The following is a 25,839-nucleotide window of genomic DNA, read 5'->3' on the forward strand; positions in this document are numbered from 1 at the left end:
AGTTCTCTTTGATTTCATATTTTCCTGGGCTTTGTCTTGTTTAGTGTTCTTGCCTTGTACTTTTTATTTTTGTTAAACTCAGCACTTGCACTTTTGTATTTTTGCATTGGCTGGCTTTTTGTTCTTGATACCTGCCTCCTGCATTTGGATCCTCAACTTAAATCTAAACATAAACATAAACAATACTGACTAACCATAGAATGGTCCAAGCAAACAAAGGATTTAACCTGGAGGAGCAGAAGGAGGTATGATACTCTGTATTTTGCCACTGAAGACATTGAGCAAAAACTCTTTGTGTATTATTGTAGAAGAGCAGTACCTCACAAGCACCTGTCCACTCCCGAATCATAAAGATTAGCTCAACGTTTTATTCATTCTAGATGAAGATTTCGTTGAAAATATTAATGTACTGCATGTTGAATCATCCGAAAAGCCAACAACAAGGCTCCAACTAATGCCAAAAATACAGTCCCACACAAAGCAGTAATCGAAGCAAAGGGTGTCTATTCTGAAGAATCTAAAATATGAATCATATTTAGACTTATTTCACATGTTTTTTTGTTTACTACATAATTACATATGTGTCCACTGATAGTTTGATGATGCCTTCAGTGACAATCTACAATGTAAATAATCAAGAAAATGAAGAAAAACCATTACATGAGTGGGTGTGTCCAAACTTTTGACTGGTAATGTATAACAAGAATGATGACATCGCAACCTTGTACCTGTCCTCCTGAATTGAGCTGCTCCCATAAATCACCATGAATGGCATTGGCTTCATCCTCTAATGCTTCAAACTCCATACGGGTGGTGGTTAAAACCTGAAGTATAAATAAATGCAATGACATAACAGTAACAAAAGGTGTCTCCAAAACAGCCAGGATTAAAGTATTTAAGATTGCCACATCAGAGCTTCACAAAATGTGTGTTTCTTCCACTGTGTGTTCACACCACTCTGCCTAACAGGTTGGTTTGTCAAAAGGTTAGATTCATCAGGGTATACTGTTCACCATTCTACATGCACTGACATCAACATTGTAAGGCAGCTAAACTTTCAATGAAGTAGTAAATGTAATGGATGTTTCCTACATTGGCAGCTTTAATGTTCACTTTCATTTTTAATTTCACAGCACTTTGGATGCCATGGCTGAACTACATGGTTTAAGCCTTTTTTACGGTTGTTTCTTCTCAATAGTTGATCCACTTTCTTACACTGGAGGCCTGGGAGAGCTCCCCTCGGATGTTAATGAGTTGGTTCTGCTGGGTTTCCTTTTTGAACTGCAGCTTTTCTATGATTACAGGCTGGTTATGGTACAGCTCCATCTCCTCATGAGTTGTCACCAGTGCTTCTTCTAGAATATCCTGAGAACAGCAGGCATGACAAAGAAAAAACAATAGTTTATTGTAAATTAAACTTAAAAAGGCAAAGAATTTCACCTCTTCTTGTTTCAAATTATTTACCATTTTCTATACAGGGTGCGTTTTTCATAACAGGTCATAACAGTTGATCTCTTTAAACAAAACTGCAATGAATGTGAAGTATAATATATAAGGCAATGCAACAGTACAACTTGGAAATATTTTTATATACACTAGGCTCATCTCTGAGGATAACTTTGCATCTCTACAAGTGCCATTTTCTTACTGGATTCTGAGAAACTAAATAAATTTCAATGTAAAGCATGACCATACAACAACATCACAATATGCAGCCACAAAACTATGACCAGGAGACTAAAAGCAGTGAGAAAAACTATACTGCATAAGATTGTGGTTGTTGCAAGGCTTCGATATTGCATTGCATGAAAATGTCTTTTCTGGTCAATATACAGTGTGTTAATCATCGCAGATTAGATTTTTCCTTTACATTTGGTTACTGTTATAAAACAATTTTCTGAACAATATTTTATAATAGGATGAGAAAATTATACCTTGTCTATTCTCAGTCTGTGGACAACAGCTTCTTGGTCTTTCAAAATTTGATTCTGTTCACATAGACGACCCAAGAGTTTCTGTATCAAATAAAACAAGATATGATCACTTTATTTAACTTATGGATTGCGGAGGGGAAACATAAAACAAAAAGAAAGACAACTATAATATGTCTGGGTGAGTACATGTACAGTATATGGCCAAACATATACAGATACCAGAACTACATGTTGTATGTGACAGTGGAACATATCATTTCATACTGATGCCACATTCAGGTGTTGAAGCAATCAGAAGTGAAGCAATTGTTTCATTGCTAACATAGTGGCAACTGGCAGACCAGAGATTTGTATCCTATTTTGTTCCTCTGTCTTTTAAATGTTGTTGAAACTCTTGCTAACTGTAATAGAAGGACTTCAGCCTGCCATAAAAGCCTGATTCAAATATGTAGACAGGAGTGGCCATTCACTGTATTTGAAAATATAAAATGTGGATGCAATGTAAAGTATCATACACTAGTTTCGATCTCATTGATTTTCAACGTGGGATGTAACTCTCTGCAGTAGACATCATGGAAAGGAGGCACCTGCATATAAAGATTGGAAAAAAAAAGAATTAACATCAGTCAAACATAATAGATATTGTTCCAATGGGAGAAGATTAAAATTATCCAACAATGGTTCAAAAAAAGGCAATTGGACTTCTAGAGTTTTTTGAGAAGACGTTTCACCACTCATCCGAGTAGCTTCTTCAGTTCTAGGGGACTGGTGGGAAGTCTGAGGTTTAAATAGGAACTCCTCCTGAAAAAACTTGCTTGTTATGCTAATAACCAGAAACTGGTGCAGCTAATTTCCATTAACGACTGGGTACTTACCTGTTGTTGAAGGGGGACTGTTTTGTCCCCCTCCTCTTCCCTACGAATGGTGCTCTAACGACTCTTGTCCGTCACAGGCTCCAGTGTCAAGGTGTGAATGAGACTGAAACTTCTTGGGGACAGAAGTTAAAACTGTATTGTTAATAGATGGCAGATTAAATCTCAGTCCACCTTCTCTGTCTAGTGAAGGTTTTCCCAGTCTGACATAGATGGCTTCCTTAACACCTCTTTCAAACCATCGGTCTTCTCTGGCTAAGATTTGGATGTTGTTATCTTCAAAGGAGTGTCCTTTGTCCTTCAGGTGAAGGTGGACCGCTGAATCGTTTGCACCAGTTTCTGGTTATTAGCATAACAAGCAAGTTTTTTCAGGAGGAGTTCCTATTTAAACCTCAGACTTCCCACCAGTCCCCTAGAACTGAAGAAGCTATTCGGATGAGTGGTGAAACGTCTTCTCAAAAAACTCTAGAAGTGCAGTTGCCTTTTTTTGAACCTTTGTTGGATATACCATGACCTGGATGACTGAGAACCTTCACAGACAAGATTAAAATTGCAATTTATTGTGATTCTATCCGTTCTTTGTTCTGAAGAACACCCTCTATGGAGAGGTGGGGGAGAGCAATGACCAAATCCTATAGGACTTGGACTTCCAAGGAGCCCTACCTCCAACCAAATGGGTATTCACTTGCCTATGAGCAAGTAACAATGTTAATGTCATATACTCTCACACACCCTCCAGCCAACTGGAAGCAGAAAGTATAAGCAGTATAAACATCACAGTGAATTTGCATGAATGTTTATAACAATGTGAACCCCAGGCAGACTAGACAATGGCAGAAGAAAAGAAAGGCATGCTTGTGTTTGTGTCAGTCACAATATATTTTACTGGAATAGACCATCAGCCTGGGTCAAGTTGCTTAATTAGTTTTCAGAAGAAATTGCAAAAAGCCCTATGATAGACTGCCGACCCACCCAAGGTGTACCCTGCATCTCACACAAAGACAGCTGGGAGAGGCTCCAGCCCCCTGCAACTCTTTAGAGAACAAGAAGTTACTTAAAATGAATGAATGGATGCAAGAAAATGCGGCAAGGAAAAAAAATGTATACCTAGTTATGGTTTAACCCATAACAAAAGCGAAGTGTTACAGTGTCTTACTTGTACACAGAACTTTGCTGTTGAGGGTGAGCACTCCATCATTTTTGTAACCATGCCAGTTTGGTGGCTTCCACTAAGCACCTGAAGATTCAGCCCAGATTATGATATCTGACCACAAGCTTGTGTAAAGATAACAATACTGACACAACACCAGAAGAAGGGAGTTGTACATTTTAAAGCAAATTTATCAGGAAAGATTATTTGGAAGGAAATGTAGGGGATCCTGTCATCCTCGGTACCCTCCTCCTCTCTGGAATGTAAATTTACAGAGTTGTTTTGTGGAAGAACTCTTCTAACAGATCAACCTTTTACACCTTAGCCATAAATGTGCCATGTCCAAACGCTGGACAGACCAGGAAAAGGGGTAGGTTCAATAGTAAAAGGGGTATGTTCAATAAGCATATGCTTCATCCTACTCCTTTTCGGACATTTTGGGTTCACATTATTATTTTAGTTTTGACTATTCTTATTGGATTTGTTTGTTTACTTTGTTATGTTACCCGCACATGTTTGAAATAAACTAAACTAAACTAAACTAAACTAAACTAAAGACCCATGCTATCGGACCTCCCTGATGCTGAGGACATCATCCGAGCCAAAAAGGACAGATTTACACTTCTGTGGAATTTCACACCCTCTTTCTTCTTCTAATCTTCCTCTTTTCACTTGAGAGCATAGGAAAAACATTGCTAACGAGCCATGTTAGTGATGGAATGGTTAAATTAAATAATATCGAATAGGTTAAGAAGATCAGGCAATAAGACATCTTGAGACAAAGTCCTGTAGGCGTTCTCTTTCCGCGCGAATAATTTGGAAACCCGATCCAAAACACGCCCTGATTATTCAGGGCGTGTTTTGGATTAAGACATAAAACCAGGGGGATGCTCCCTCTTCTCCGCACTTTTGTACTTGTACTTTTATTTTACATGTGCTTTTAACTAGAGCAAGCTCTTTTCTTCGCTCCAGACGTAGTTATGTTTACACTTAGTAACTTTGTTTTAACAAACAACTTGAACAACAACTTGAATATTGTTCAGCGGCACAATTTTGTAGTGACTTAAATATTTTTCTAGTTTTATTCAACTTTATACTCTATGCGCGTACTAATCAAGAAAACCAACATCGTTCATAAGTTAGCCAGCGTAGTCAGCTGGGATATCAGAAAGACCCAATCTCTTCGATGGATCAAGATACCAAGAGGCTGTTGCCATAGCAACAACACAGAGAAGCCGTGACGATCCGGCTTCCCTCTTCGAACACAAAGACATTGCAAAGTGTCATCTACTGCCTTCGACTGAACACCTACAATGCTCTCAAGTGAAGCTGGGTGTTGGAGTTGCAGACCAAGCAACAAGTCCTGTCTACCGGTCCAAGAGAGACCTGCATCAGCTGTGCCATTTCGTCATCACCTCGTCACACTGACGCTTCGCCATCACCGTACCGAGAAGACTCTATGGAAAAGTAGGCTGAATCATTCCTACCGCTTAAGATAAAGAGTTGGTGTCACTACTTTGAAACTCCCTATTAACATATTTTAGAGAAGATTGATTAGATTAGGTATCAAATCCATTCCCATTAGTTTAAACCATAAAACATCTCCATCTCTCACCATCGCTCCAGAAATTAGTTATTTCAGATCTTATCATATTCGTTTTATTTGATTACACACCTATATGCATGTATCCTATTAGTCCCTCATTTATTCATAGTTGTCACTTCATTAAATAAATATCTATTCACATTTAAGAAGTTGTTTGTGATGTTGTTTTATGGCAAAGAATGAATGGAACTGTGGAAAAGGATTCACTCGTTCAGATATGCAAATTAATTAATTGAGACTGATAAATTGATTTAACCGTGTTCTTCCTACGAAAAAAGGAGGTGGTGCCCTAACGAGACATTCAAAAAGTGCTGTATATGGTACAGAAAGAACAAACATGGAAAAGTAGACTGTAAAATGGATCTAATTGTCAAGAAATCACAATGTCAACTGTAATTAAGAAAAAACGTTTGTATCAAGTTAGTATGTACTGGCAAATATTCATGTGTGTCCTCCTACCTGTTGGTCTAAGTAATCCAGTTTGCGTTGAAGCTGAATGTCTAATATGTCCTCCTGAGCCAAGCAGCAGAAGTGATTGTAAACAAGCATATCACACAGATATACAGCCAGAAGACTTTCAGATAACATAGCAGGAAAGCAGAGCAACACCATCAATCTGCCAACCACATATATCTCCAGTTTCTGGCCATGTTAATATGTGGGCAGGTTTTGCAGAACATCTACTATTTTTAAAATGTATCTATGTCATTTTGTTAATTTGGTTAACGTGGCCCTGAAGGTCAAAACACAACAACATTACAAAAAACACAACATTTCACAAAACACAACAACATTTCACAGAACACGACATTTCACAAAACACAACAACATTACAGAAAACACAACGACATGTCACAAAACACAACATTTCACAAAACACAACATTACAGAAAACACAACAACATTTCAGATTATGGAAGGAGTAGGGACAACGCTTCTTGTTTCTGATTGGACAGAATCCGTGCTAAAATATAAGCTGATGTGATTGGTTGTTTTGCTGCCAGTCAAGAAATTACGGTTTGTGGATGGTGAAGTGTAGATACTGTGATGCCCTTTGAAAGCACACAACATGTACTGTTCACATTGTGGAAAGAAGTATCAGTTGTTGCCAAATTTCTGCATGTCATGCAGAATGATGAGGATGCAGTTGCCCTGTCTTGCTGTGGCTCAGTCGGTAGAGCAGGTTGTCCACGAACCAGAGGGTTAGCGGTTTGATCCCCAGATTGTGCCACATGCCGAAGTGTCCTTGAGCAAGACACTGAACCCCCACAAGACACTGAATCCCCAGCTGGTGTGTGAATGTGTGTGTGCTTGTGTGAACAAATGGATAGATGTGTCTGTGACTGTAAAACGCTTTGAGTACCAATAGGTAGAAAAGCGCTATATAAAAGCAAGGCTATTTACCATTTGCTGTCTAGTCCTAACTCCTTCAACCATGCTTTCAGGGTTCCGAGGGACATGTTAATGTCATGATGGGTTGACAAGTATATCAAGAATGATTTTATATGTATGTCCTCTTTCAAAATATTCCTCTATTAATGCCATCTCATCCTCCATTTAAAACTCGTGCACAGACACAGCGAAGTAGAAACAGGAAACGACGTTACACTGTTGGGTTCTGTCCAATCAGAAACAAGAAGTGTTGTCCCTAAACTTTCCGTAATCTGAAATGTCATTGCGTTTTCTGTAATGTCGTTGTGTTTTGACCTATTTGTATTATCCCGGATATGGGAATGAATGACAACATTTTATCAGCACATACCATTTTATCATGGATAGAAGGGGATGCAGGGTAGTTGTGGGGGTATAATCCTTGACCCAAGGACCTCCTATCACCATACTGCAGGGAGAAGGGATGATAATAAGGACAAAATGAAGCAAGAATAAATGAAAGTTGAGGAGGACTTCCGGGTTGATGGCTGACTGAGCGGACGCGTGGAGGAGAGCTCCCGAGTAGAGTTTGTCTTAACTTTTAAAGTTACGCCTATAAAGTGACCATAACTGTACGACAACGACCTTCTCAGGTTAAATTTACGCTAGAAATGTCGGAAGGAGGCAAGAAAGAGAGGCCGACGACTAGAAGTACCGAGGCGGCGATGGCAGAGCATCAACCGCTAACATTAGATAGATAGGTACTTTATTCATCCCCACAGGGGAAATTCAGGTGTCCAGCAGCTTACAGTGTGTTATTCATCAACAAGCATTCACCCTACACTCATAAAAACACAAGTAGAGACACAGTAGAGAGAGAGACACAGACAATAACAGTTGTTAAAGGAAAAGTCTAAAAAGGCTACTATCATTAATAAATAAATAAATAAAATGAATGCGCATCATCAGGTCCATTATGCAGCCTTATGGCAGCTGGAACAAAAGACCTCCTGTATCTCTCGGTCCTGCAGCGCATAGAGAGGAATCTGTCACTGCGGCTGCTTTGCTGGGCAACCACAGTATCATGTAGTGGGTGGCTCCTGTTACTGAGGATGGATTTCATCATCCTCCTCATTCTTTCCTCCACCAAATCTCCTACAGAAACCACCCTCCTCCCCAACACTGACACACACTTCCTGACCAGTTTGTCCAGTCTGTTACGGTCCCTGGCTGTCATACAGCTGCCCCAACACACCACTGCGAAGAACACTGCACTGGCCACGACTGACTGGTAGAACAGATACAGCATGTCATTGCAGACTTGGAAAGATTTCAGTTTCCTGAGGAAGAAGAGCCTGCTCTGACCTTTTTTGTATGCTGCATCTGCATGGACTGACCAGTCCAGTTTATGGTCCAGGTGGACTCCCAGGTATCTGTAGGTCTGGACCACCTCAATGCCCTCCCCCTCAATTTCCACAGGTAGATGGTGTGCCTTATGCCTCCCAAAGTCCACTATCATCTCCTTGGTTTTGGTTACGTTGAGCACAAGACCATTGCACCTGCTCCAGGTCGTGAACTCCGAGATGACCCTCCTGTAACATTAGCCACGTTGGTAACTGAACTTGAAAAAACCCAAAGTAACATCACGGAAACACTAAAAACAGCGCTCTTGCCGATCCAGACAACACTGGAAGACGTCAAACATCAGGTGGAACTGTTTGAGGCCCGTTTTATCGAGGTGGAGGGCGCACTTTCAGACCACAGTGACCGGATCACCACGCTGGAAACTTCTGTAGAGGTACTACAATCCACCGTGCTGGACCTGGCTAAGGAAAGTGAAGGATTAAAAGATACATTGGATGGATATGAAAACAGGCAGAGGCGTATGAATCTGAGGGTCCTCGGCATCGCTATCAGGAGAGGGAACAGGTGCTGCAGCTGGCGATACAGAAACGGCAACTCTCTTACGAGGGTAAGAAAATTCTTATTTTCCTGGACTTTAGTGCTCGGCTGATGGCCAAGCGCAGCGCCTATAAGAAGGTGAAAGCACAGCTGTACGAGAGGGATATTAAGTTCAGCCTACGGTACCCTGCAACGCTCGTGGTGCACTTCAATGGGTCCCGACACTCATTCAGCACTGCTGGGGCTGCGGAGGCATTTTTTAATCAACACCTCGGTCCAGATGGTGGAGCTCGGTCCAGCTCTGTTCGTGAAGGCATGGACTGATCTTCCATCCACAGGGGGTCGATCCATTATTAGTTAACAGTTTCCTCCCGTTATCATAATGAATGAATGAAATTCTGTCTGAGATTTAAGAAGTTACTCTTTACTCTCAAATCTCATTTCCAACTTTATTTCATTTTGTTATTGTTACACTAATTTATTTCAGTGCATATTGATTTTGGCGTTATATATTTGAAATTAATATTTGGGAGCTCTGCCAGGTAGGGTAGATAGCTCAAAATGGTTACAAGGAAGTTATGTGTATATCGCAGGAGGGAGGGGGGGACACACAGGGATGTTATACTAATCATATATCAGGATTACATCTCATTCTGGTCAGAGGTCATCTGGATGGTTAATTATACTATACTATCCCTTAATGTTAGGGGACTAAATTCACCAGCTAAGCGCTTGAAAGTTCTAGAATTATTAAAAAGAAAGGATGTTGATGTGGCACTCTTATCTGAGACTCATCTAAAACCGTCCGATGTCCGTCATATGCAGAATAAACATTACAGAGTGGTAGCATACTCGGGGGACGGATCCAAGACCAAGGGGGTCATGATCCTAATGAAACGTAAACTAAATCTGGGAATTGAGAAAATTAGTTCTAATAATTCAGGGAGATTGTCCTATTGTGGAGTTTCTATCCAGGGGAAAAAGATAGCCTTCGCAAGTACGTATATATGCGCCCACAACCTTTGATCCAACTTATTTTCCCTGGTTAACTAAAGAGCTACTGTGTCTCTCTAATTATTCACTTATTGTAGGATCAGACATGAACACATTTTTCGATTGCAGCCTAGATAGATCTAATCCATCCGTTACGCATTTGCAAGCTTTATCCTCTGATGCTCTAAGAAATTTTGCTAAAGACATAAACTTGGTGGATATTTGGAGGGTTCAGAATCCTACGGCTAGAGATTATACATACTTTTCCCCTCATCATAAAATGTTTTCAAGGATAGATTATATCCTAACCATACCAAGTCTGATCCCATCTGTAGACGAGGTTGTATTCCTACCTCGTATTATTTCTGATCATAATGCAATAATAACCTCATTTAATCTGGAATTCTTACAAGGTATGTCGTCCAGGTGGAGATTTAATACAACCCTTCTCAAAAATGAAAATTAACTCTCACAAGTTAAAACCAGATTAGTAGAATTTATTAATATTAACAAAGATTCAGTCTCAGATAATGCAATAGTATGGTCAGCAATCAAAGACTTTATATGTCACAATGCGATTGGCTTCTCATCGTATCTTCAAAAATGTAGGTTGCAAAAGATCTGCCAGCTAGAACAGACTTGCAGTAACTTAGAGAGAGAGCTACAAGACAACTACAGTAATGGGGTGGAAACAAAGCTTAAGTTAGTGAAAGCAGAACTAGATGATATACTTAGACAGCGGGTTGAATTTTTGATGCACACCACCAAACATAGATATTATACTGATAGTAGTAAACCAAGCCGACTCCTTGCTTTAACATTGAAACGGCAAGAAAACCAACTCAATATTCCATCTATTAACTGCCCGGTGAAGGGACTGGTTACTAAAACAGCTGATATTAATAATACATTTAAGTCATTCTTCGAGAATCTGTACTCTTCAGAGGACAGACTTTCACCGGGATCTTTCGACTCATTCTTTGACAAGCTATCTGACAACGAATCTAAGGAAATGGATGTTCCGATAACTTTAGATGAACTACATACAGCAGTTAAATTAACCAATAGGGGGTGCTCCCCAGGAATTGATGGGATCCCTGCCGAATTATATTTAGAACTATGGAATATTATAGGTCCGATTTGGTTAGATACCATTAATTCCGCTATAAGTAAGGGCTACTTTCACAAAGATCTTAACACAGCGCTTATTTCAGTGCTTCTTAAACCTGGCAAGGATCCCCAGAATTGTGCAAGTTACCGCCCTATCTCACTAATAAACGCAGATATTAAAATTTACTCCAAAGTTATTGCTATGCGTCTGGACAAAGTCGTGGGGAAGTTAATCAATCCGGACCAAACCGGCTTTCTTAAAGGACGGTTGGCATCAGACAATGTCCGCCGGCTTTTACATGTCATCGCTGATGCCAAAAAGACAGGTGTGCCAGGTGGACTCCTATTTCTCGATGCGGAAAAAGCATTTGATCGTTTGGAATGGGGATATTTGTGGAAAGTCTTGGAAAAATTTAAATTTGGTCCAAAATTTATTAAAATGATCCAAGTGTTATATTCCAACCCTTCTGCTAGAGTTATTACTACTCGGCAGCTTTCTGATCTTTTTAGTATAGGTCGCGGTTCTAGACAGGGGTGCCCAGCATCTCCCGCTATTTTCAACCTATCATTTGAACCGTTAGCCCAATACATACGACAAAGCACTCTGGTTACTCCAATTCAAATAGGGTCCACATCACATTCCATTTCAATGTATGCTGACGACACACTTGTTTACCTTTCCAACATACAACAATCCCTCCCAAATGTGCTGAAAATCATAGAACACTTCGGTGGACTTTCTGGTTATAAGATTAACTACTCCAAGTCGATCTTACTATTGTTGAATACAGATCTGAAGAAATTGGTAATCCAATCCCGTATACCGGTAGTACAAAAAGCAATATATTTAGGTATAGAAATCAATCCCTGTGTCCAGGCAATAGCGAAAAATAATTACTTAATCTCCATTTTGAAGAAAGTTGGGGATGATCTTGAGAGATGGGCAGCACTCCCTTCATCAATGCCAACCCGGGTAGCTACAATCAAAATGAATGTGCTTCCGCGCATAAATTTTATAAGCTCTATGCTCCCTTTGCCAACCCCAGCTGGATTTTGGCAGAAACTTGACTCAAAGCTTAGAAAGTTTATTTGGAATGGAAAGAAGCCCCGTATTAAATGGTCAACATTACAACGAGACAAACCCCAGGGAGGATGGGCTTGCCCAAACTTTAAGTTATATCATTGGGCGTTCGTGCTGCGCTCCTTGAAACAATGGTTTGATATAGAAGTAATTTCACCCTGGAAGACATTGGAACAGGAGCTGGTTTATCCTTTAAGACTTAAAGATGTAGCTTTCTCTGGATTCAAACATAAGAAATATTATTCTCAATTTATTCCAATAGTATCATATGTAATACAAACTATGGCGAATGTAGAGAAATGTGTGGGTTTTAAATCAAAATGGCACAAACATTCCCCTATTTGGTATAACGCCAATCTATTGACAGGTGGCGAACCATTCAGTTCACAATTATGGCTCAACATGGCATTTGGACATTGGGGGATATTTCGGGTCAAAACGCAATTTTAGATTTTCCCAATCTAATGTCCCATTTTGGTATCTCAAGAAGCTCACAGTTTCTCTATTTTAGAGTAAGGTCAGCTCTTAATTCACTCAAGGTTCCTTGGGGGGCTGAATTGAGGACTCACCCTTTAATATCACTGATAGAGAAAGCTCCCCGAAAGAAAACAGTCTCTTATATCAATCTCCTGTCATACATTCCTGCAGAATCCCCCGAACGTAGATCTTGGGAGGCAGATATACATCCAGGAACAGAGTCCATTGATTGGGATACTGTGTGGGAAAATGTCTTTCGGTCATCTAAAAACCCAAATCACCAATTAATCCACTACAAAATTTGTCACAGGACCTACTTGACACCACTTAAAAGACATATGATGGGTTTAGCGTTACGTGTCATTATGTGCCCTGTGTGGAGGGGGATGCAGAGGGGAGGGATATGTGGGGGTGTTTTGTGTCTTATGTCAGTTTAAAATTAATAAAAAGTTGACTAAAAAAAGAAAAAAAAAAGAATAAATGAAAGTTGTGAGGGGGTGAAGTAAGATGAGTAAGATCAGCGAGTTATTCTTTCTTTAATTGTGTGTTTAATTAATTTTTTTGTCAAATATAAAAACTCTACCAATAATAATGTACTATACATTAAATTTTCTAATATGAATGCCTTTTGTCTAATTATAATTAACCACCATAAGAAATCTGTGAAATTAAAGTGACATGGTAAGACTTGCATGCCAGTACCAAGTCATCAGGTTTAAAGCCTTTCACCCTTGCAGTTCGTCCTGGTCCAGAGGCATAAGTCACCAGTACCGCCCCCTATAGACCGTATTGCACAAAACTTGGTGGGCTTGTAAGGAGTGATCCCCACAATATTATTGTCAAATTTCAAGCAGTTTACTGTGGTAGTTTGTGAGATTCGGTTGCTTCCGCGAAGTCCATTCATTTCTGTTAATGGACACCTCGAAGGGCATTATACCGCTTATACAATGGTCACTTACGAAAGAAAAAAAAATGTAATAAATTAATAATACTTTGTGTTTGAGTTAAAATCGTGTTTTTTTTTTTTTTAGAAGTCGAGCGCACTGTTTAATATTTCCCGTATGCAGGCGTTGCCAAGCAACGTGGCCATAGCGACCCGACCGCAGCAGTTGATCAGTGATGGGAAGTGAGATGATGGCTTAACCTTACGTTATGTGATACAAAGTATCATTTCAGACGGCAGTGCACTACTTACCGCTTGTGTGTGTCCAGAGGATGATGCGAAATTTTGTTTCAAAGAATCAAAGTTCACAGATAGTTTCCTAAATCGTTTTTATTACAGCAAATATTGTCAGCCATTCACTCTGATCATCACAAGTGTTGAAAGGAAAGCAAGCAAGTAGCCTATGCAAGACAGAAAGACAGCCCACATAGCAAAACCCACTTGCACTCCGCCCACATGCCTGAAAGAATTCCGGCCCTTATGTGGGCCACATCCGGCATCCAACATGTGTGCCAGATAAGGCTCACATCTCAGCCACACTTCAACCAGAGCTGGCCCTAATGTGGCCCTAAGGTGGGCCAAACCGTTTTCAGAAGTGGTTCCTGATGTCAGCCTTAACTCAGCCACTATATTTATGTGCCATATTTATTCATATATATATATATATATATAAAAACAAGTACAGTAGTATAAGCAAATGTTTTTTTTTTTTTAGTGATGTCAAAACAGTACACACACCTGCACATTTAACAAACATTTAACAAATTTAAAGACTGTACATTTATGATTCTAGACATGTCCATAAAGGTTTAAGATTGTATTTGTCACATACACACAGTTATATATAGTACAATGCACAGTGAAATGTATTCTTGTACCTGCAGCCAGTAGTAAAAAAAAAATGAGTACTACAGTAAAACAGTAGTAATTGTAAATTCCTTAACACACAAGGTAAACAATACAAGTGTAAATGTACACAGATAAAAATAGAATAAAATATAGACTGTAATACAGAATAAAATATAGATGGTAAAACTCAAGTGTAAACTTAGAGGGGGGGTAGTTATATACACACACACATTTACGGTATTGAGCAGCTATGTGAGTAAAGTGCAGTGGTATAAGTCTGGTTAAGGTTCAGAGCTGAGCAGGCGGATGGCATGTGGATAGAAACTGTTCTTCAGCCTTTCAGTCTTTGTCCTCAGGCATCGGAAACGCAACCTGATGGCAGTAGAGAGAAAACTGGATTCTCCCCACTCTCAGCACGAGTTTTAGATATGGTGCTGTCCATTTCCTGCTTTCTCTTCATCCTCTTCAGTCTGCCACCATCTCTACCTGGAGAGAGATGTAAACATCTTTTGATGGTCCAGTCTATTTCCTGGTCTGTGGCCCCAGATGTCAGACAGTTACACCAACAGCAGCTGAAACATACACACAAAGCACAAATGATTGGAAATTAACATTTTTGTATCATTAGGTAATATGGCTACAGTAATTATATTAAAACTGATAGTGATGACAATATTCTGGTGTCAGATAAATGTTCTCCCTACATCTACTTGGTTTAATTTATGTACAAAACAAGGACTTACAGTGTTACACAAACTGAGTAGTCAGTATTAGTATGTAATCAATAAAAAGATTCTTAAAAATAGAGTCTGTAGGTTTGTAAACAACATTCAAACTGACCCGTTTTATGGTTGTTTACAGACAATAGTTTCAGTATAAGTTCCTAAACCTCAAACTTCCCACCAGTCCCCTCGAACTGAAGAAGCTACTCGGATGAGTTGTGAAGCGTCTTCTCAAAAAAATAAAATACAAACACATAACACATACATAAATAAAACTCTACGAGTCCACAGTTGCCTTTTTAAACGCTATTTTTGGATTGAAGCACGATATATCTGTAATTGTCAGGCCAGCGGAAAACACGCCAACGGTCAGCTAGCAGAAGCTATAGCAGTAGCACTAATGTTTAACTAGCCGGAAAATACGTGAAAAAAGAAAACGACCCCTTCGGCAAAACATCCGCTGTGTTAAGTTCGTCTATATCATTAATTCAAAACGAATAAGGAAGTTTAACAGCAAAACAGTGCAGTCCATCCTTTCCTAAGCCGCATTTTAGGCTAACGGTAATCGTTAGCTAACGCTAACCACGCGTTAGCCACATAGCTAAACGTTAGCGCCCCTTGTTAACATTCAGGCTAGACTCTAGACAGACATTGTCTTTGTATACCAACGGCTAGCGCATTGTCTCAAAAACAAATGTTATCGTAAACATAAAACTGATGCATTTCACTCACCACGTCTTGGTTGTCCGTCTCACCGGAGTGCACGAGCAGCCATCAGCTCCGTCCAGAGTGACGTCGGTCGCGTAAGTCACCTGGACGGTTACGTTACTTCCGTTGAGTGGCTGATGAATTTAAAAAGTGGATAGCTGGTTGACCGTTGAAAGGCCGCTTTTGCAAGATTTAACTTTAAATTTTCAGATCAACTGAGATATCTGTCCTGTTTCGACAAGAACGATATTGTGATAGTTGACATTGATTGACATCGACAATATATCATAATAATATTTAATTTACTTATTCATTTTTATTAAATCTGTGATGTTAAACAACAACTCACTCAAAAATATCGAAAAATAACTTTAAGGGTGGCATGAGTCCGGCCTCACATATGTGGCCCAGAGGTCTAAGCTGATATGTGGGCCGAATTCGGCACTCCACAATTTTGGCCCACATCTGTCTGCCGGAGTCAAGAAGGTGCCGCCTTTGCCGCATCTGGGCCACGTCCGGCTCACATGCCGTATGCCAGTGCCGAGCGAACGCCACCTGTGCCGGCTTCAAGCCAGACCCGGCCCACATGTCTCTGCTATGTGGGAGGCAATGGCAGTAGGCCTATGCCAGACGTAACTTAACTATTAACACACCATTTAAAATTAAATACTACATTTCCATTAATTGTAAAATTTGATAGCGACATTGGCATGTCCATCATCGTGGCATTTGATGGACGGAGAATTAAAGTTTGTGGCTCGCTACGACCACCACTGCTTGGGACATTGGGAGATGACAAAATGTTGCTCCATTCTCGTCTGTCCTGTTCTGACGGAGCCCAGTAAGCCTGCAGGCTGCTCTCACAACGATGTCCCGTCACCGACATGATCTGGCGTGTTTCCAGCCCGGCGTCAGAGAGACAACCGACAGCTGTGCTCCGGAGGCTTCATTGGGCGGAGGCAGAAAGAAACAATAATAAACAGGCTATATTAATGAGGACAGAAGAGGGGTTATACGACTACATTAGTATTAGAATGTAGCTAGTGTACAGACCTCTTCGCTGATTTTTTTCAGCATGTTCCCCAGGTTGTGGACTCCCATCGGCTCCCTGGAGTAGGCTACCACACATCAAATGCCACAGTGATGGAGCGCTTCGGGTGGAGATAAAACGATTTTGCATCTGGTGGACACTTGGAGATGTAGCCTACTTTTTAAAACTTTTTACTGGACACAGAGGATCACCGGGCCTGGCGAACATGAACACTCGTAGGTTTTCCTTATAGCCTATGGGTCGTTCGGATCTTTATGTTTTTTTGTCTGAGGATTATGCGCTAAACTGATGTATTCAACGCCATGCTCGTCTCTTTGGATGATGAAAGATGTCATGGTCAGCTCTCGGCTCCCCTCCCTGCCACGCCGAGCAAAACACAGCTGGATGTCAAACCACACCTTTCTGACGAGGCCGAGGGGCGTATCGGGAGACAGATGAACATCTGATTCTTTGAAGATCCGACTCGGTGATGCGAGGATGGTGGAAGCTGGTGTCCTTCCCACTCTTTCTGTAACGCTTCAGTATCGCCTTAAAAACCGCATTACTGGTCTTGAACACAGTGTCACTAATGATGTTGACTTCACTTAAATGGCCGTTAATACCAGCTCTCAGCCTCCTCAAACTGGCAACACTGTATTCTGCTCCTTCCTTGGTCAACTGGACAGAGGAATAAACAGTCGCAAAACGTCATTGAGAGTAGTGGCAGTGTAGCTTTCAAAGTTGATGTCCATGTTTTTGTCAGCCAGGAAGTCTCTTAATGTTTTAACTACCCATTTCGTGGTTTTCTTTGTGTTTATCTCGTCCTTGTCTTCCTCTAATTCGTTCAATTCCTCCGGTGTCACCTCCTTGTGTCGCTTCTCCTTTTTCTTTTCTTCTCTTCTCTCTTTTTCTTCTGCTGCATCCCAGTCTTCAAAGTTGTCAAACTCACCACATAAGTTATAAGAAATGATAAAATCACTCCTGTTTTGTCTGTCTTGCTGTTGTGATGAATAAACTGTGAAATAACGTTGAGTCTCCGTTGCCATGGTTACTATACCGTTTGAGCCAGCGCAATAATTTCGAACTGTCATCAGGCAATTTGACGGAACGTCTTTCCTAGGTGTAAATTAACACTTTTTAACCTACACCCTCCAGCCAATCAGAATCGAGTATTCACCCAGACCATGGTATAAAAACTTGTAGTGTTTTTATACCCGAATGTCATGATTGTATGCAAGCATATTATAATGAGGGTTGCTAAGTTTCATAAGGATTGGGGGAGTACTTCAAAGGTTATAGGCCTAAAAGTCATGTGAAATGTTTCTGTGTCACCTGTTGATGTAATGTCACGCAACTTATTACACAATATTTTACAGATTGTGTATGCCAAATTTCATGAAGTTAGCTATATGTCTGTGAAGGTTCTCAGTCATCCAGGTCATGGTAAATCCAACAAAGGTTCAAAAAAGGCAACTGGACTTGTCGAGTTTTTTGAGAAGTCGTTTCGCCACTCATCCGAGTAGCTTTTTCAGTTCTTGGGGACTGGTGGGAAGTCTGAGGTTTAAATAGGAACTCCTCCTGAAAAAACTTGCTTGTATGCTGAGTTTCTCGGACACTCCAGCCACGTAGGAGTGTCATCCCCTATGTGGCTGGAGTGTCCGAGAAACTCAGGAGAATTTTCAGAAATCACAGTATTCCAGTTTATTTCAAACCAGGAAACACACTTAGGCAAAGACTGGTCCACCCAAAAGACAAAACACCCAGGCAAAAACAGAGTAATGTGGTGTACGGTGTTCAGTGCAGTGAGGAGTGTACAGATTTATACATTGGGGAAATCAAACAACCCATCCATAAACGTATGTACCAGCACAGGAGAACCAGCTCATCAGGAAACGATTCAGCGGTCCACCTACACCTGAAGGACAAAGGACACTCCTTTGAAGATAACAACGTCCAAATCTTAGCCAGAGAAGACCGATGGTTTGAAAGAGGAGTAAAGGAAGCCATCTATGTCAGACTGGAAAAACCTTCACTAAACAGTGGAGGTGGACTGAGATTTAATCTGCCATCTATTTACAATACAGTTTTAACTTCTGTCCCCAAGAAGTTTCAATGTCATTCACACCTCGACACTGGAGCCTCTGACGGACAAGAGTAGTTAGAGAAACATTCATAGTTAAGAGGACAGGGACAAAACAGTCCCCCCTCAACAACAGGTAAGTACCCAGTCGTTAATGGAAATTAGCTGCACCAGTTTCTGGTTATTAGCATACAAGCAAGTTTTTTCAGGAGGAGTTCCTATTTAAACCTCAGACTTCCCACCAGTCCCCCAGAACTAAAGAAGCTACTCGGATGAGTGGCGAAACGTCTTTTCAAAAAACTCGACAAGCCCAGCTGCCTTTTTTGAACCTTTGTTGGATATGAAGTTAGCTATTGCAGTTTTTGAGATATTGAAATGTTGCTTGTGTAGCTCCAAGGGTCATAAAAGTTGGGGTGCTTGTACAGAATCATATTATTATCAGTGATATGAAGTTTGATTAAGTTTGGGTATATATACTTCACAAAATATGAGCTTTGGAATTGCATGCCATAAAGACTATGTAACTAACCCAATTTATGTTTTAGGCATAAAAAAGGGATAGCCCTGTTACATAATTATTTTATTATCTTGATTATGGGTTTCATCCTGATTTTAAGTTTACAATGTCTTATTTCCCGTTTTTAATTATAAGGGCTTTTATTTTGAAAGGGTACCGCTATGGCAAAGGGTTCCTCTACAGCAAAAGGTTCCGCTAAAAACAAATAGTAATTAACAGAGCGATAAGGAAGTGATCAAGTTATTAGCAACCCTCCGAAGAGGCACAAGGTCAGAACTGTGATAACCTGTTTTTTGAATAGTTGTTTTTAGCGTTAGCTAATGTTAGCTATCGTTAGGCTTTGTTATGCCGTGAGACTGTGGGAAACAGTTAAAATTATGTATTGTTGTTTTGTTTTTCTGTAACCAGATCTTATGTTGATTCTGGGAATTTTATTAAAAAACGAAAATCATCAGTTCAAGTGTGAGACCATGGCGGAAAAAATGGCGGGCGGAAATGGGTGTCTAGTCCATTAGAACCAGGGCTATATAAGGAATCAGAGTGAGAAAGAATTTTGTTTCTAGGGCACACGGTCCTCGAGATATGAGCCAAAACATAAATTGGCTTATTAGCGACACCTAGCTGCAGGCATGTGTATTGACACGTTGGCAAAGTGACATGTTAGGACCTCTACCAAGTTACCAACTTTGATGCCTTTGGCCTTTGCATTTTGTCATGAGCAGACACTTTTAGGGAAAAAGAAAAAAAAATGGCCCTGCGATGGACTGGCGACCTGTCCAGGGTGTACCCCCGCCTCTCGCCCGATGACAGCTGGGATAGGCTCCAGCAGACCCCCACGACCCTTAACAGGAATAAGCGGGCATAGAAGATGAATGAATGAATGAAAAAAAACAATGAAGGCAAAGGCAAAGAATAATAATAATGATAATTAAAGCTGCGAGCAGCGTTGAACGGGGACCGGCAAGGATGGGGTCACTGCAGTTCTCAGGGGATACGCTGGAGTAACAATGCACCGTGGCACGATGCACAGTCTGTGCAATTCAATATTTGTCAGAGCAAATCATCTGTGACAGCTGTAAGTCTGTTTTGAATGTATTCTTTCTGTGGCATCAAAGTATGTTAAAACAGCTTCACCAACTATTACAGGTTAACCAACACACACAAACTGACAGACAACCACCAGAGAGAAATGCTATGGCTCCATCTGCTGGACAACGTAGCACACTATTTGAAATGATGATAGCATCAGTAAGACAGTGAACCATTTCACTTTCACAACCAGAACAGGCCCAAAGTTTAACGAAAACTCACAAGTTTCGCCGTAAGTCATCACGACGGCCATAAGTCTGTCCTGACAAAATTTGAAGAGAGTCCAATAACCCTGACAGTAACAGCAGGTCACATTACAAACACGTGCCCAAATCAGACATTGCCTGTTCATAATAGGAGGTGCTACAATAATTGTATGAATATTGACATATGGATGTGTGCAGTTAGGGAGCATTAACAATACTGTAAAGTTTGATGACTGAATTACAGCACGTTTAATGCAACTTCCTGTTTCATGGCGCGTCATGAAACTTTGAGGGGCCAGAACACCCACGCCACTTCAACGAAAAATCAATATACATAGGTTTTTATTGTTTGTCTATGTTTCGACAACTTATTTCCAAATTTTGAAGTCAATCTGCTAAGGTTTAATGCCTGATTTACACACCCTACCAAAAAAACTTTTGTCCAATTTTCACAGTTTTATGAAAATAACACACTTCCTATTGGGTTTAGAATATGGCTCCAATTGACTTTTTTGTGCGTCCTGGGATGTTACATATATGTGACATATTTCCAGATTTTTAGACGCAACGGGCTTCAGGGGCTGGTCTGTAGATGGCGCTACAGAGCCATTTTGCCATGCCCATGCTCGAGGCCCTTACTAGATTAAAATTTTTGGAGAAATGAATTTTTCTACATGTTTTCAGGACTTTTCATGCATATTTAGCAGAGGTGGCAAAAGTATTCACATTCTGTACTTAAGTAAAAGTATGGATACTTGTGTAAAAAAATACTCTGGTAAAAGTAAAAAGTACTGATTCCATTAATGAAACAATTCATCCGTTGATAATTTTGCAAAATGAAAACGTTCTAGCAGAATAATCTAGACTGAATTGACCAGATTTCCTGCATGAGCATCTGGATAATTTTTAATAATAAATTGAGGGTTATTGGGTTGTTGTTTTTAAACTGCTAGCTAGTGTATACTATCAAAACGGTGTGTTCCCATAGTATTGCTAACGTTGTAAACTAGCTTCCAAAAAATCCTCAAAAAGCTAATGATAGCAACAGAAACCACACCATACCTGAATTTGTTTTTTTCAGATTAGACCAGTACTTCTCAAATAGTGGGGTCAGGTGGCCTTTCAGTATTACTGTCTCTATTGATGCTTGAACGATAAACCAGCCTCCAGTCACTAGGTGGCAGCAGAGGTCAAACTAATCCACAGACTTCCTGTTCAAAACAGTAGAAGAAGAACACAGGAAGCGCATCGTCGACTTTCCTTCTCTAGTCCAATGCTCTAGTCATGTCCGGTAATGTCACGTCTTTTACGTCTTGTCATCCGTGGAGGTTAAAAAAGTAACGAGCCTGTTTTTCCAGTGTGAGGAGTAGAAAGTACAGATATTTGTGTACAAATGTGGGGAGTAAGAGTAAAAAGTCGTCAGAAAAAGTAATACTCAAGTAAAGTACAGATACCTGAAAAATCTATTTAAGTACAGTAACGAAGTATTTGTACTTCGTTACTTGCCACCTCTGATATTTAGACATGCTTAGGATTTTCCAAAGACACCAAAGAAGAATAATAATAATAATAAGAAACAGTACGAAAACAATAGGGTCCTTGCAACTCCGTTGCATGGCCCCGTTGGGCCCCTGCACTTCGTTGCTCTGGCCCTAATAATAAAAATTGCAACAAAATCAATAGGAATCCTGCAACTCGTTGCATGGACCCCTAATAAAAATCGCAACAAAATCAATAGGGATCTGCAACTCGTTGCATGGACCCCTAAAAATTGCAACAAAATCAATAGGGATCCTGCAACGTCGTTGCATGGACCCCTAAAAATAATCATCAAGTTGGCTTTGAGACACAATCACCTTCGGAGAGCTGAAGGATCTTCTCAGACGATGGACAGATGAATCAGCATGGATGGTATTTTCCCTCATCAGCCAAGGAAGCTGCTCAAAGCCAGTGGATGACTGAACTTGTGAGGCAAAATTAGGGGGCACAGGAGAGTAGGGCCCCTCTGATGATGAGGATGGTGACCTGGGCACAGACCTGGAACGTGGCTGAATAGAGAGGCGCTTGATGGGTGTTTCCATTCCACTATAGTTCTGTGGCCCGCAGATGTCCTGGTGCATATGTCCATATAGCTGTCCAGCCCTCAGAGAGTGACGCTTGTCCTCGACAGTCCAGTGTGTATTGGACTGTCTCCCCACAGTAGAGACAGAGCAGATGCTCTCTGGTCGGACACCTTGTGGGTACAGAGAGTTATAATCCACATAGTGGGGACCACTGGAGTAGCCATAGCCATAGAAGGTACCCGAGACCCCTCTGTTCAGTGGGTTGTAATGACATGGGCTGGGAAAACAGGAAAAGTTGGAAATTACTACCAAACCTAATGTCTGGTCAGACATGAAAACAAAATAGAAAAACAAAGCTATCGTCTGAATTTAGTTAAGTGTGAAATTACATTTTTGTTTTTCACACTGTATTATAAAATCAAATAAAGCATTATACATTGTTAAGACCATATTACAATCAATAACACTTTTCCCATTAATTAATCAAACAGATGAAAATTTAACCTTTTACAGTTCAGTTATTAAAATATCCCCTTGGCCAGAGGATTATTTCAAGTGTGAGGATTATCAGAAGAAAACTGGAAGAGAGAAATAGACATTTGGATCATGCAATAAGACAGGTCTACTTCAATAAATGTTTAAAAAACTATACAGAAATAATGTTCACAATATTTAATGTCTAACACGGACATTCCTGTGTGATGTGTTTTCTGACACAGCATCACTGTTTATTTGTCACATCTTTTTACTCTCTGTCACAGTGACATTGACTTGAGCAATGTATTTATCCGTTTCAAATAACACAAGTATCTGTCATATTATTTTAATACATCTGTGGAAGGGCCACAAGCAATTAGTCCTTTTCATAACGGTGCAAATGTTCCACCAGAACATTTATACTGTATTTTTGCTTTTTTGCACTGTTATGGTTGATGGCTTTAATCTCATTGTACATGTGTATAGACCCTTTTTCAGCCGACGTCATATAATATGTGCGCGCGCATTTTGGCAACGGAAGTGGTGTTATTTTCCGGCAGCTCTGACTGACAAACCTACAGTCAATGTGACAAACACGAGGTAGCAACTGGTTAGCAAGCATTTACAAACTGGTCCTAGCATCAACATGTTTGGTTGTTGCGTATACGGTTGTACGATCGATATTCCACCGGCGGACTTAAGCTTGATAGGATTCTGACAGGATCACGACCATTTCAGAGCTGGTGGTGTCTGTGGCTGCAGGCGATTAAACGTGTGGACTGGAATGAGGACATAATCAAAACTGCTCGCGTCTGCAGCGCCCACTTTATATCAGGAAAGGTTATCTATCTAGCCTACTCTTTGATTTTACGGGAAAGCATTGTTTACATTAGTGATTGTCTGTATGATATAGAATAATAATCAAATGCAGCTAAAGTTTGGTAAGCTGGCGTTAGATTTGCCTCGTAGCTTGCTAGTCTAAACAAACGTGTCTGTGTTTTATTTTAATAATGATAATAATAATAATTTAATTTTTCACTTCTCTATATTAAAGCTGAAGAGGATATCCCAGTTCCAAAGAGAGAGTACGATGATCTGAACTTGAGATACAGTCAACTTCAGGAGGACTACACATGTGTATCTATGACAGATGTCTGTTTATCTTGCTGTTCTCTTCTCTCTTTCTTCTGTCTGTACCCGGCTGGCCTTAGGCAGATGGGTCCCTCCATATGAGCTTGGTTCTGCTCAAGGTTTCTTCCTGTTAAAAGGGAGTTTTTCCTTGCCACCGTCGCCTTCAGGCTTGCTCTGGGGGTTTCAGGCCGGGTTTTTGTAAAGCGTCTCGTCTCGTCTACCTGGGGATGTCGTTAACTGTGTTTCATGTGGCGCATTCGCACGGGTAAACAAACTCTGTGTTTTACTCTAATTTACTATGCATATTTATGTCTCTGCTACTTTCCGTTTCATTCATCTGCAGGTCAGAGGACATTTTACACTTTTTGACAGCTTCAGTTACTTTGCAAATTCTAATTGGTAATAAAAAAAAAATATATATATATTTAAAAATAAAACATGATGAGACTATAGTCTCATCATGTTTTATAACTATATAACTATATATAATAATAATAATTATTATTATTATTTTATATATATATATATATATATATTTGTAACCCTAATAATATCTTTTCCCACAAATGCCTAATGGGACTTAGATTAGACAGTTGTGCTGGCCAATCAATTAAGTTGGCTATTGTGATTTATTTTTAGGAGCGCTCAAGAGGAATCCATTGATTCCAGGATTAACACAGAAGGATGCAGAAAGGGTCCTCTCCAAGTGGTTCATCGGATCCCGTGACAGAGGTGGAAACAGGGCAGCACTCAAAGAGAGCTTCAAAGAAAGTTGGAGGGTGGGGTAACTCTGCCAAGAAGAAGAGTCCCAGTAGATAAAAATGTGCATGTCCACCCAGGTTAAGTGGACTTGAGCTTGTTGGATTTTGGACTTGTTCAATTTCAAGGTCAGAGGTTAAGGTGACTGTCACCTCATGTTTTCTGCCCCATTCTTTTCTCTCCTTTTTCTCCTTTTTTTTTTTTAAAAAAAGTGCAGCTCTAATGTTTCATGTTTAAAACTCGTTTAATTAAATATTGATTGAAATACAACTTTATAGTGGTTTTTGTTGCTAAATTGTAGCACTGTCTTTTTGTATTTACGCAAAGAGGAACTATGCAAGAATCTTTCCTTAATTATATTTAAATTATTTATTTAACAGCTTGGGAGTAATTCTGATGGTTAAATTACTTGTTACAGGGAGAATGGATGCTCTCTGCCTTCCACCTAGTATCCCTGAAAACCAACCTTGCAGGATCAGAGCATCTGACCCGACCCAAAACGCAAACATGCCCCTTAATCCTTAATCTTTTGTTTTCAGATAAAATATGACAGATAAGACTACACAAATATACATATCATAACATTATCATTACTCCATGGATTACCTTCTCATTGGCTATTTTGAAAGCAAATGGCCAGGTGGGGGAGAGAGGAGGGTTAGCAAAACAGCAAAAAAGTGACTTGCATAGTTCCCCTTTAAATATGATATGATATCCAACCTGAAATATGAATTATTATAGCAAAGGTGGTTCCACTTTGGATAATTTG

The 25,839-nt window shown here is 40.1% G+C and overlaps 1 protein-coding gene across 5 annotated transcripts in view; it reads right to left on the bottom strand.

Annotated features, from left to right (window-relative positions):
* Positions 1 to 25,839, bottom strand: part of LOC311487167 (pleckstrin homology domain-containing family A member 6-like) — a 104,630-nt gene that overhangs the window by 31,555 nt on the left and 47,236 nt on the right. For 3 of the 5 annotated variants that reach the window (XM_084543328.1, XM_084543327.1, XM_084543331.1), the window contains 7 exons: positions 22,497 to 22,980; positions 7,325 to 7,402; positions 6,022 to 6,075; positions 2,450 to 2,521; positions 1,935 to 2,015; positions 1,216 to 1,365; positions 729 to 824 (listed from right to left, as the gene is read on the bottom strand). In XM_084543328.1, the coding sequence (XP_084399454.1) occupies positions 729 to 824; positions 1,216 to 1,365; positions 1,935 to 2,015; positions 2,450 to 2,521; positions 6,022 to 6,075; positions 7,325 to 7,402; positions 22,497 to 22,980 (1,015 nt within the window). The remainder of the gene's footprint in view (positions 1 to 728; positions 825 to 1,215; positions 1,366 to 1,934; positions 2,016 to 2,449; positions 2,522 to 6,021; positions 6,076 to 7,324; positions 7,403 to 22,496; positions 22,981 to 25,839) is intronic. The other 2 variants (XM_084543329.1, XM_084543330.1) reach the window with 2 other exon arrangements.

The sequence above is a fragment of the Chelon labrosus genome, assembly GCF_963514085.1.
Source record: "Chelon labrosus genome assembly, chromosome: 4".
Taxonomy (NCBI): domain Eukaryota; kingdom Metazoa; phylum Chordata; class Actinopteri; order Mugiliformes; family Mugilidae; genus Chelon; species Chelon labrosus.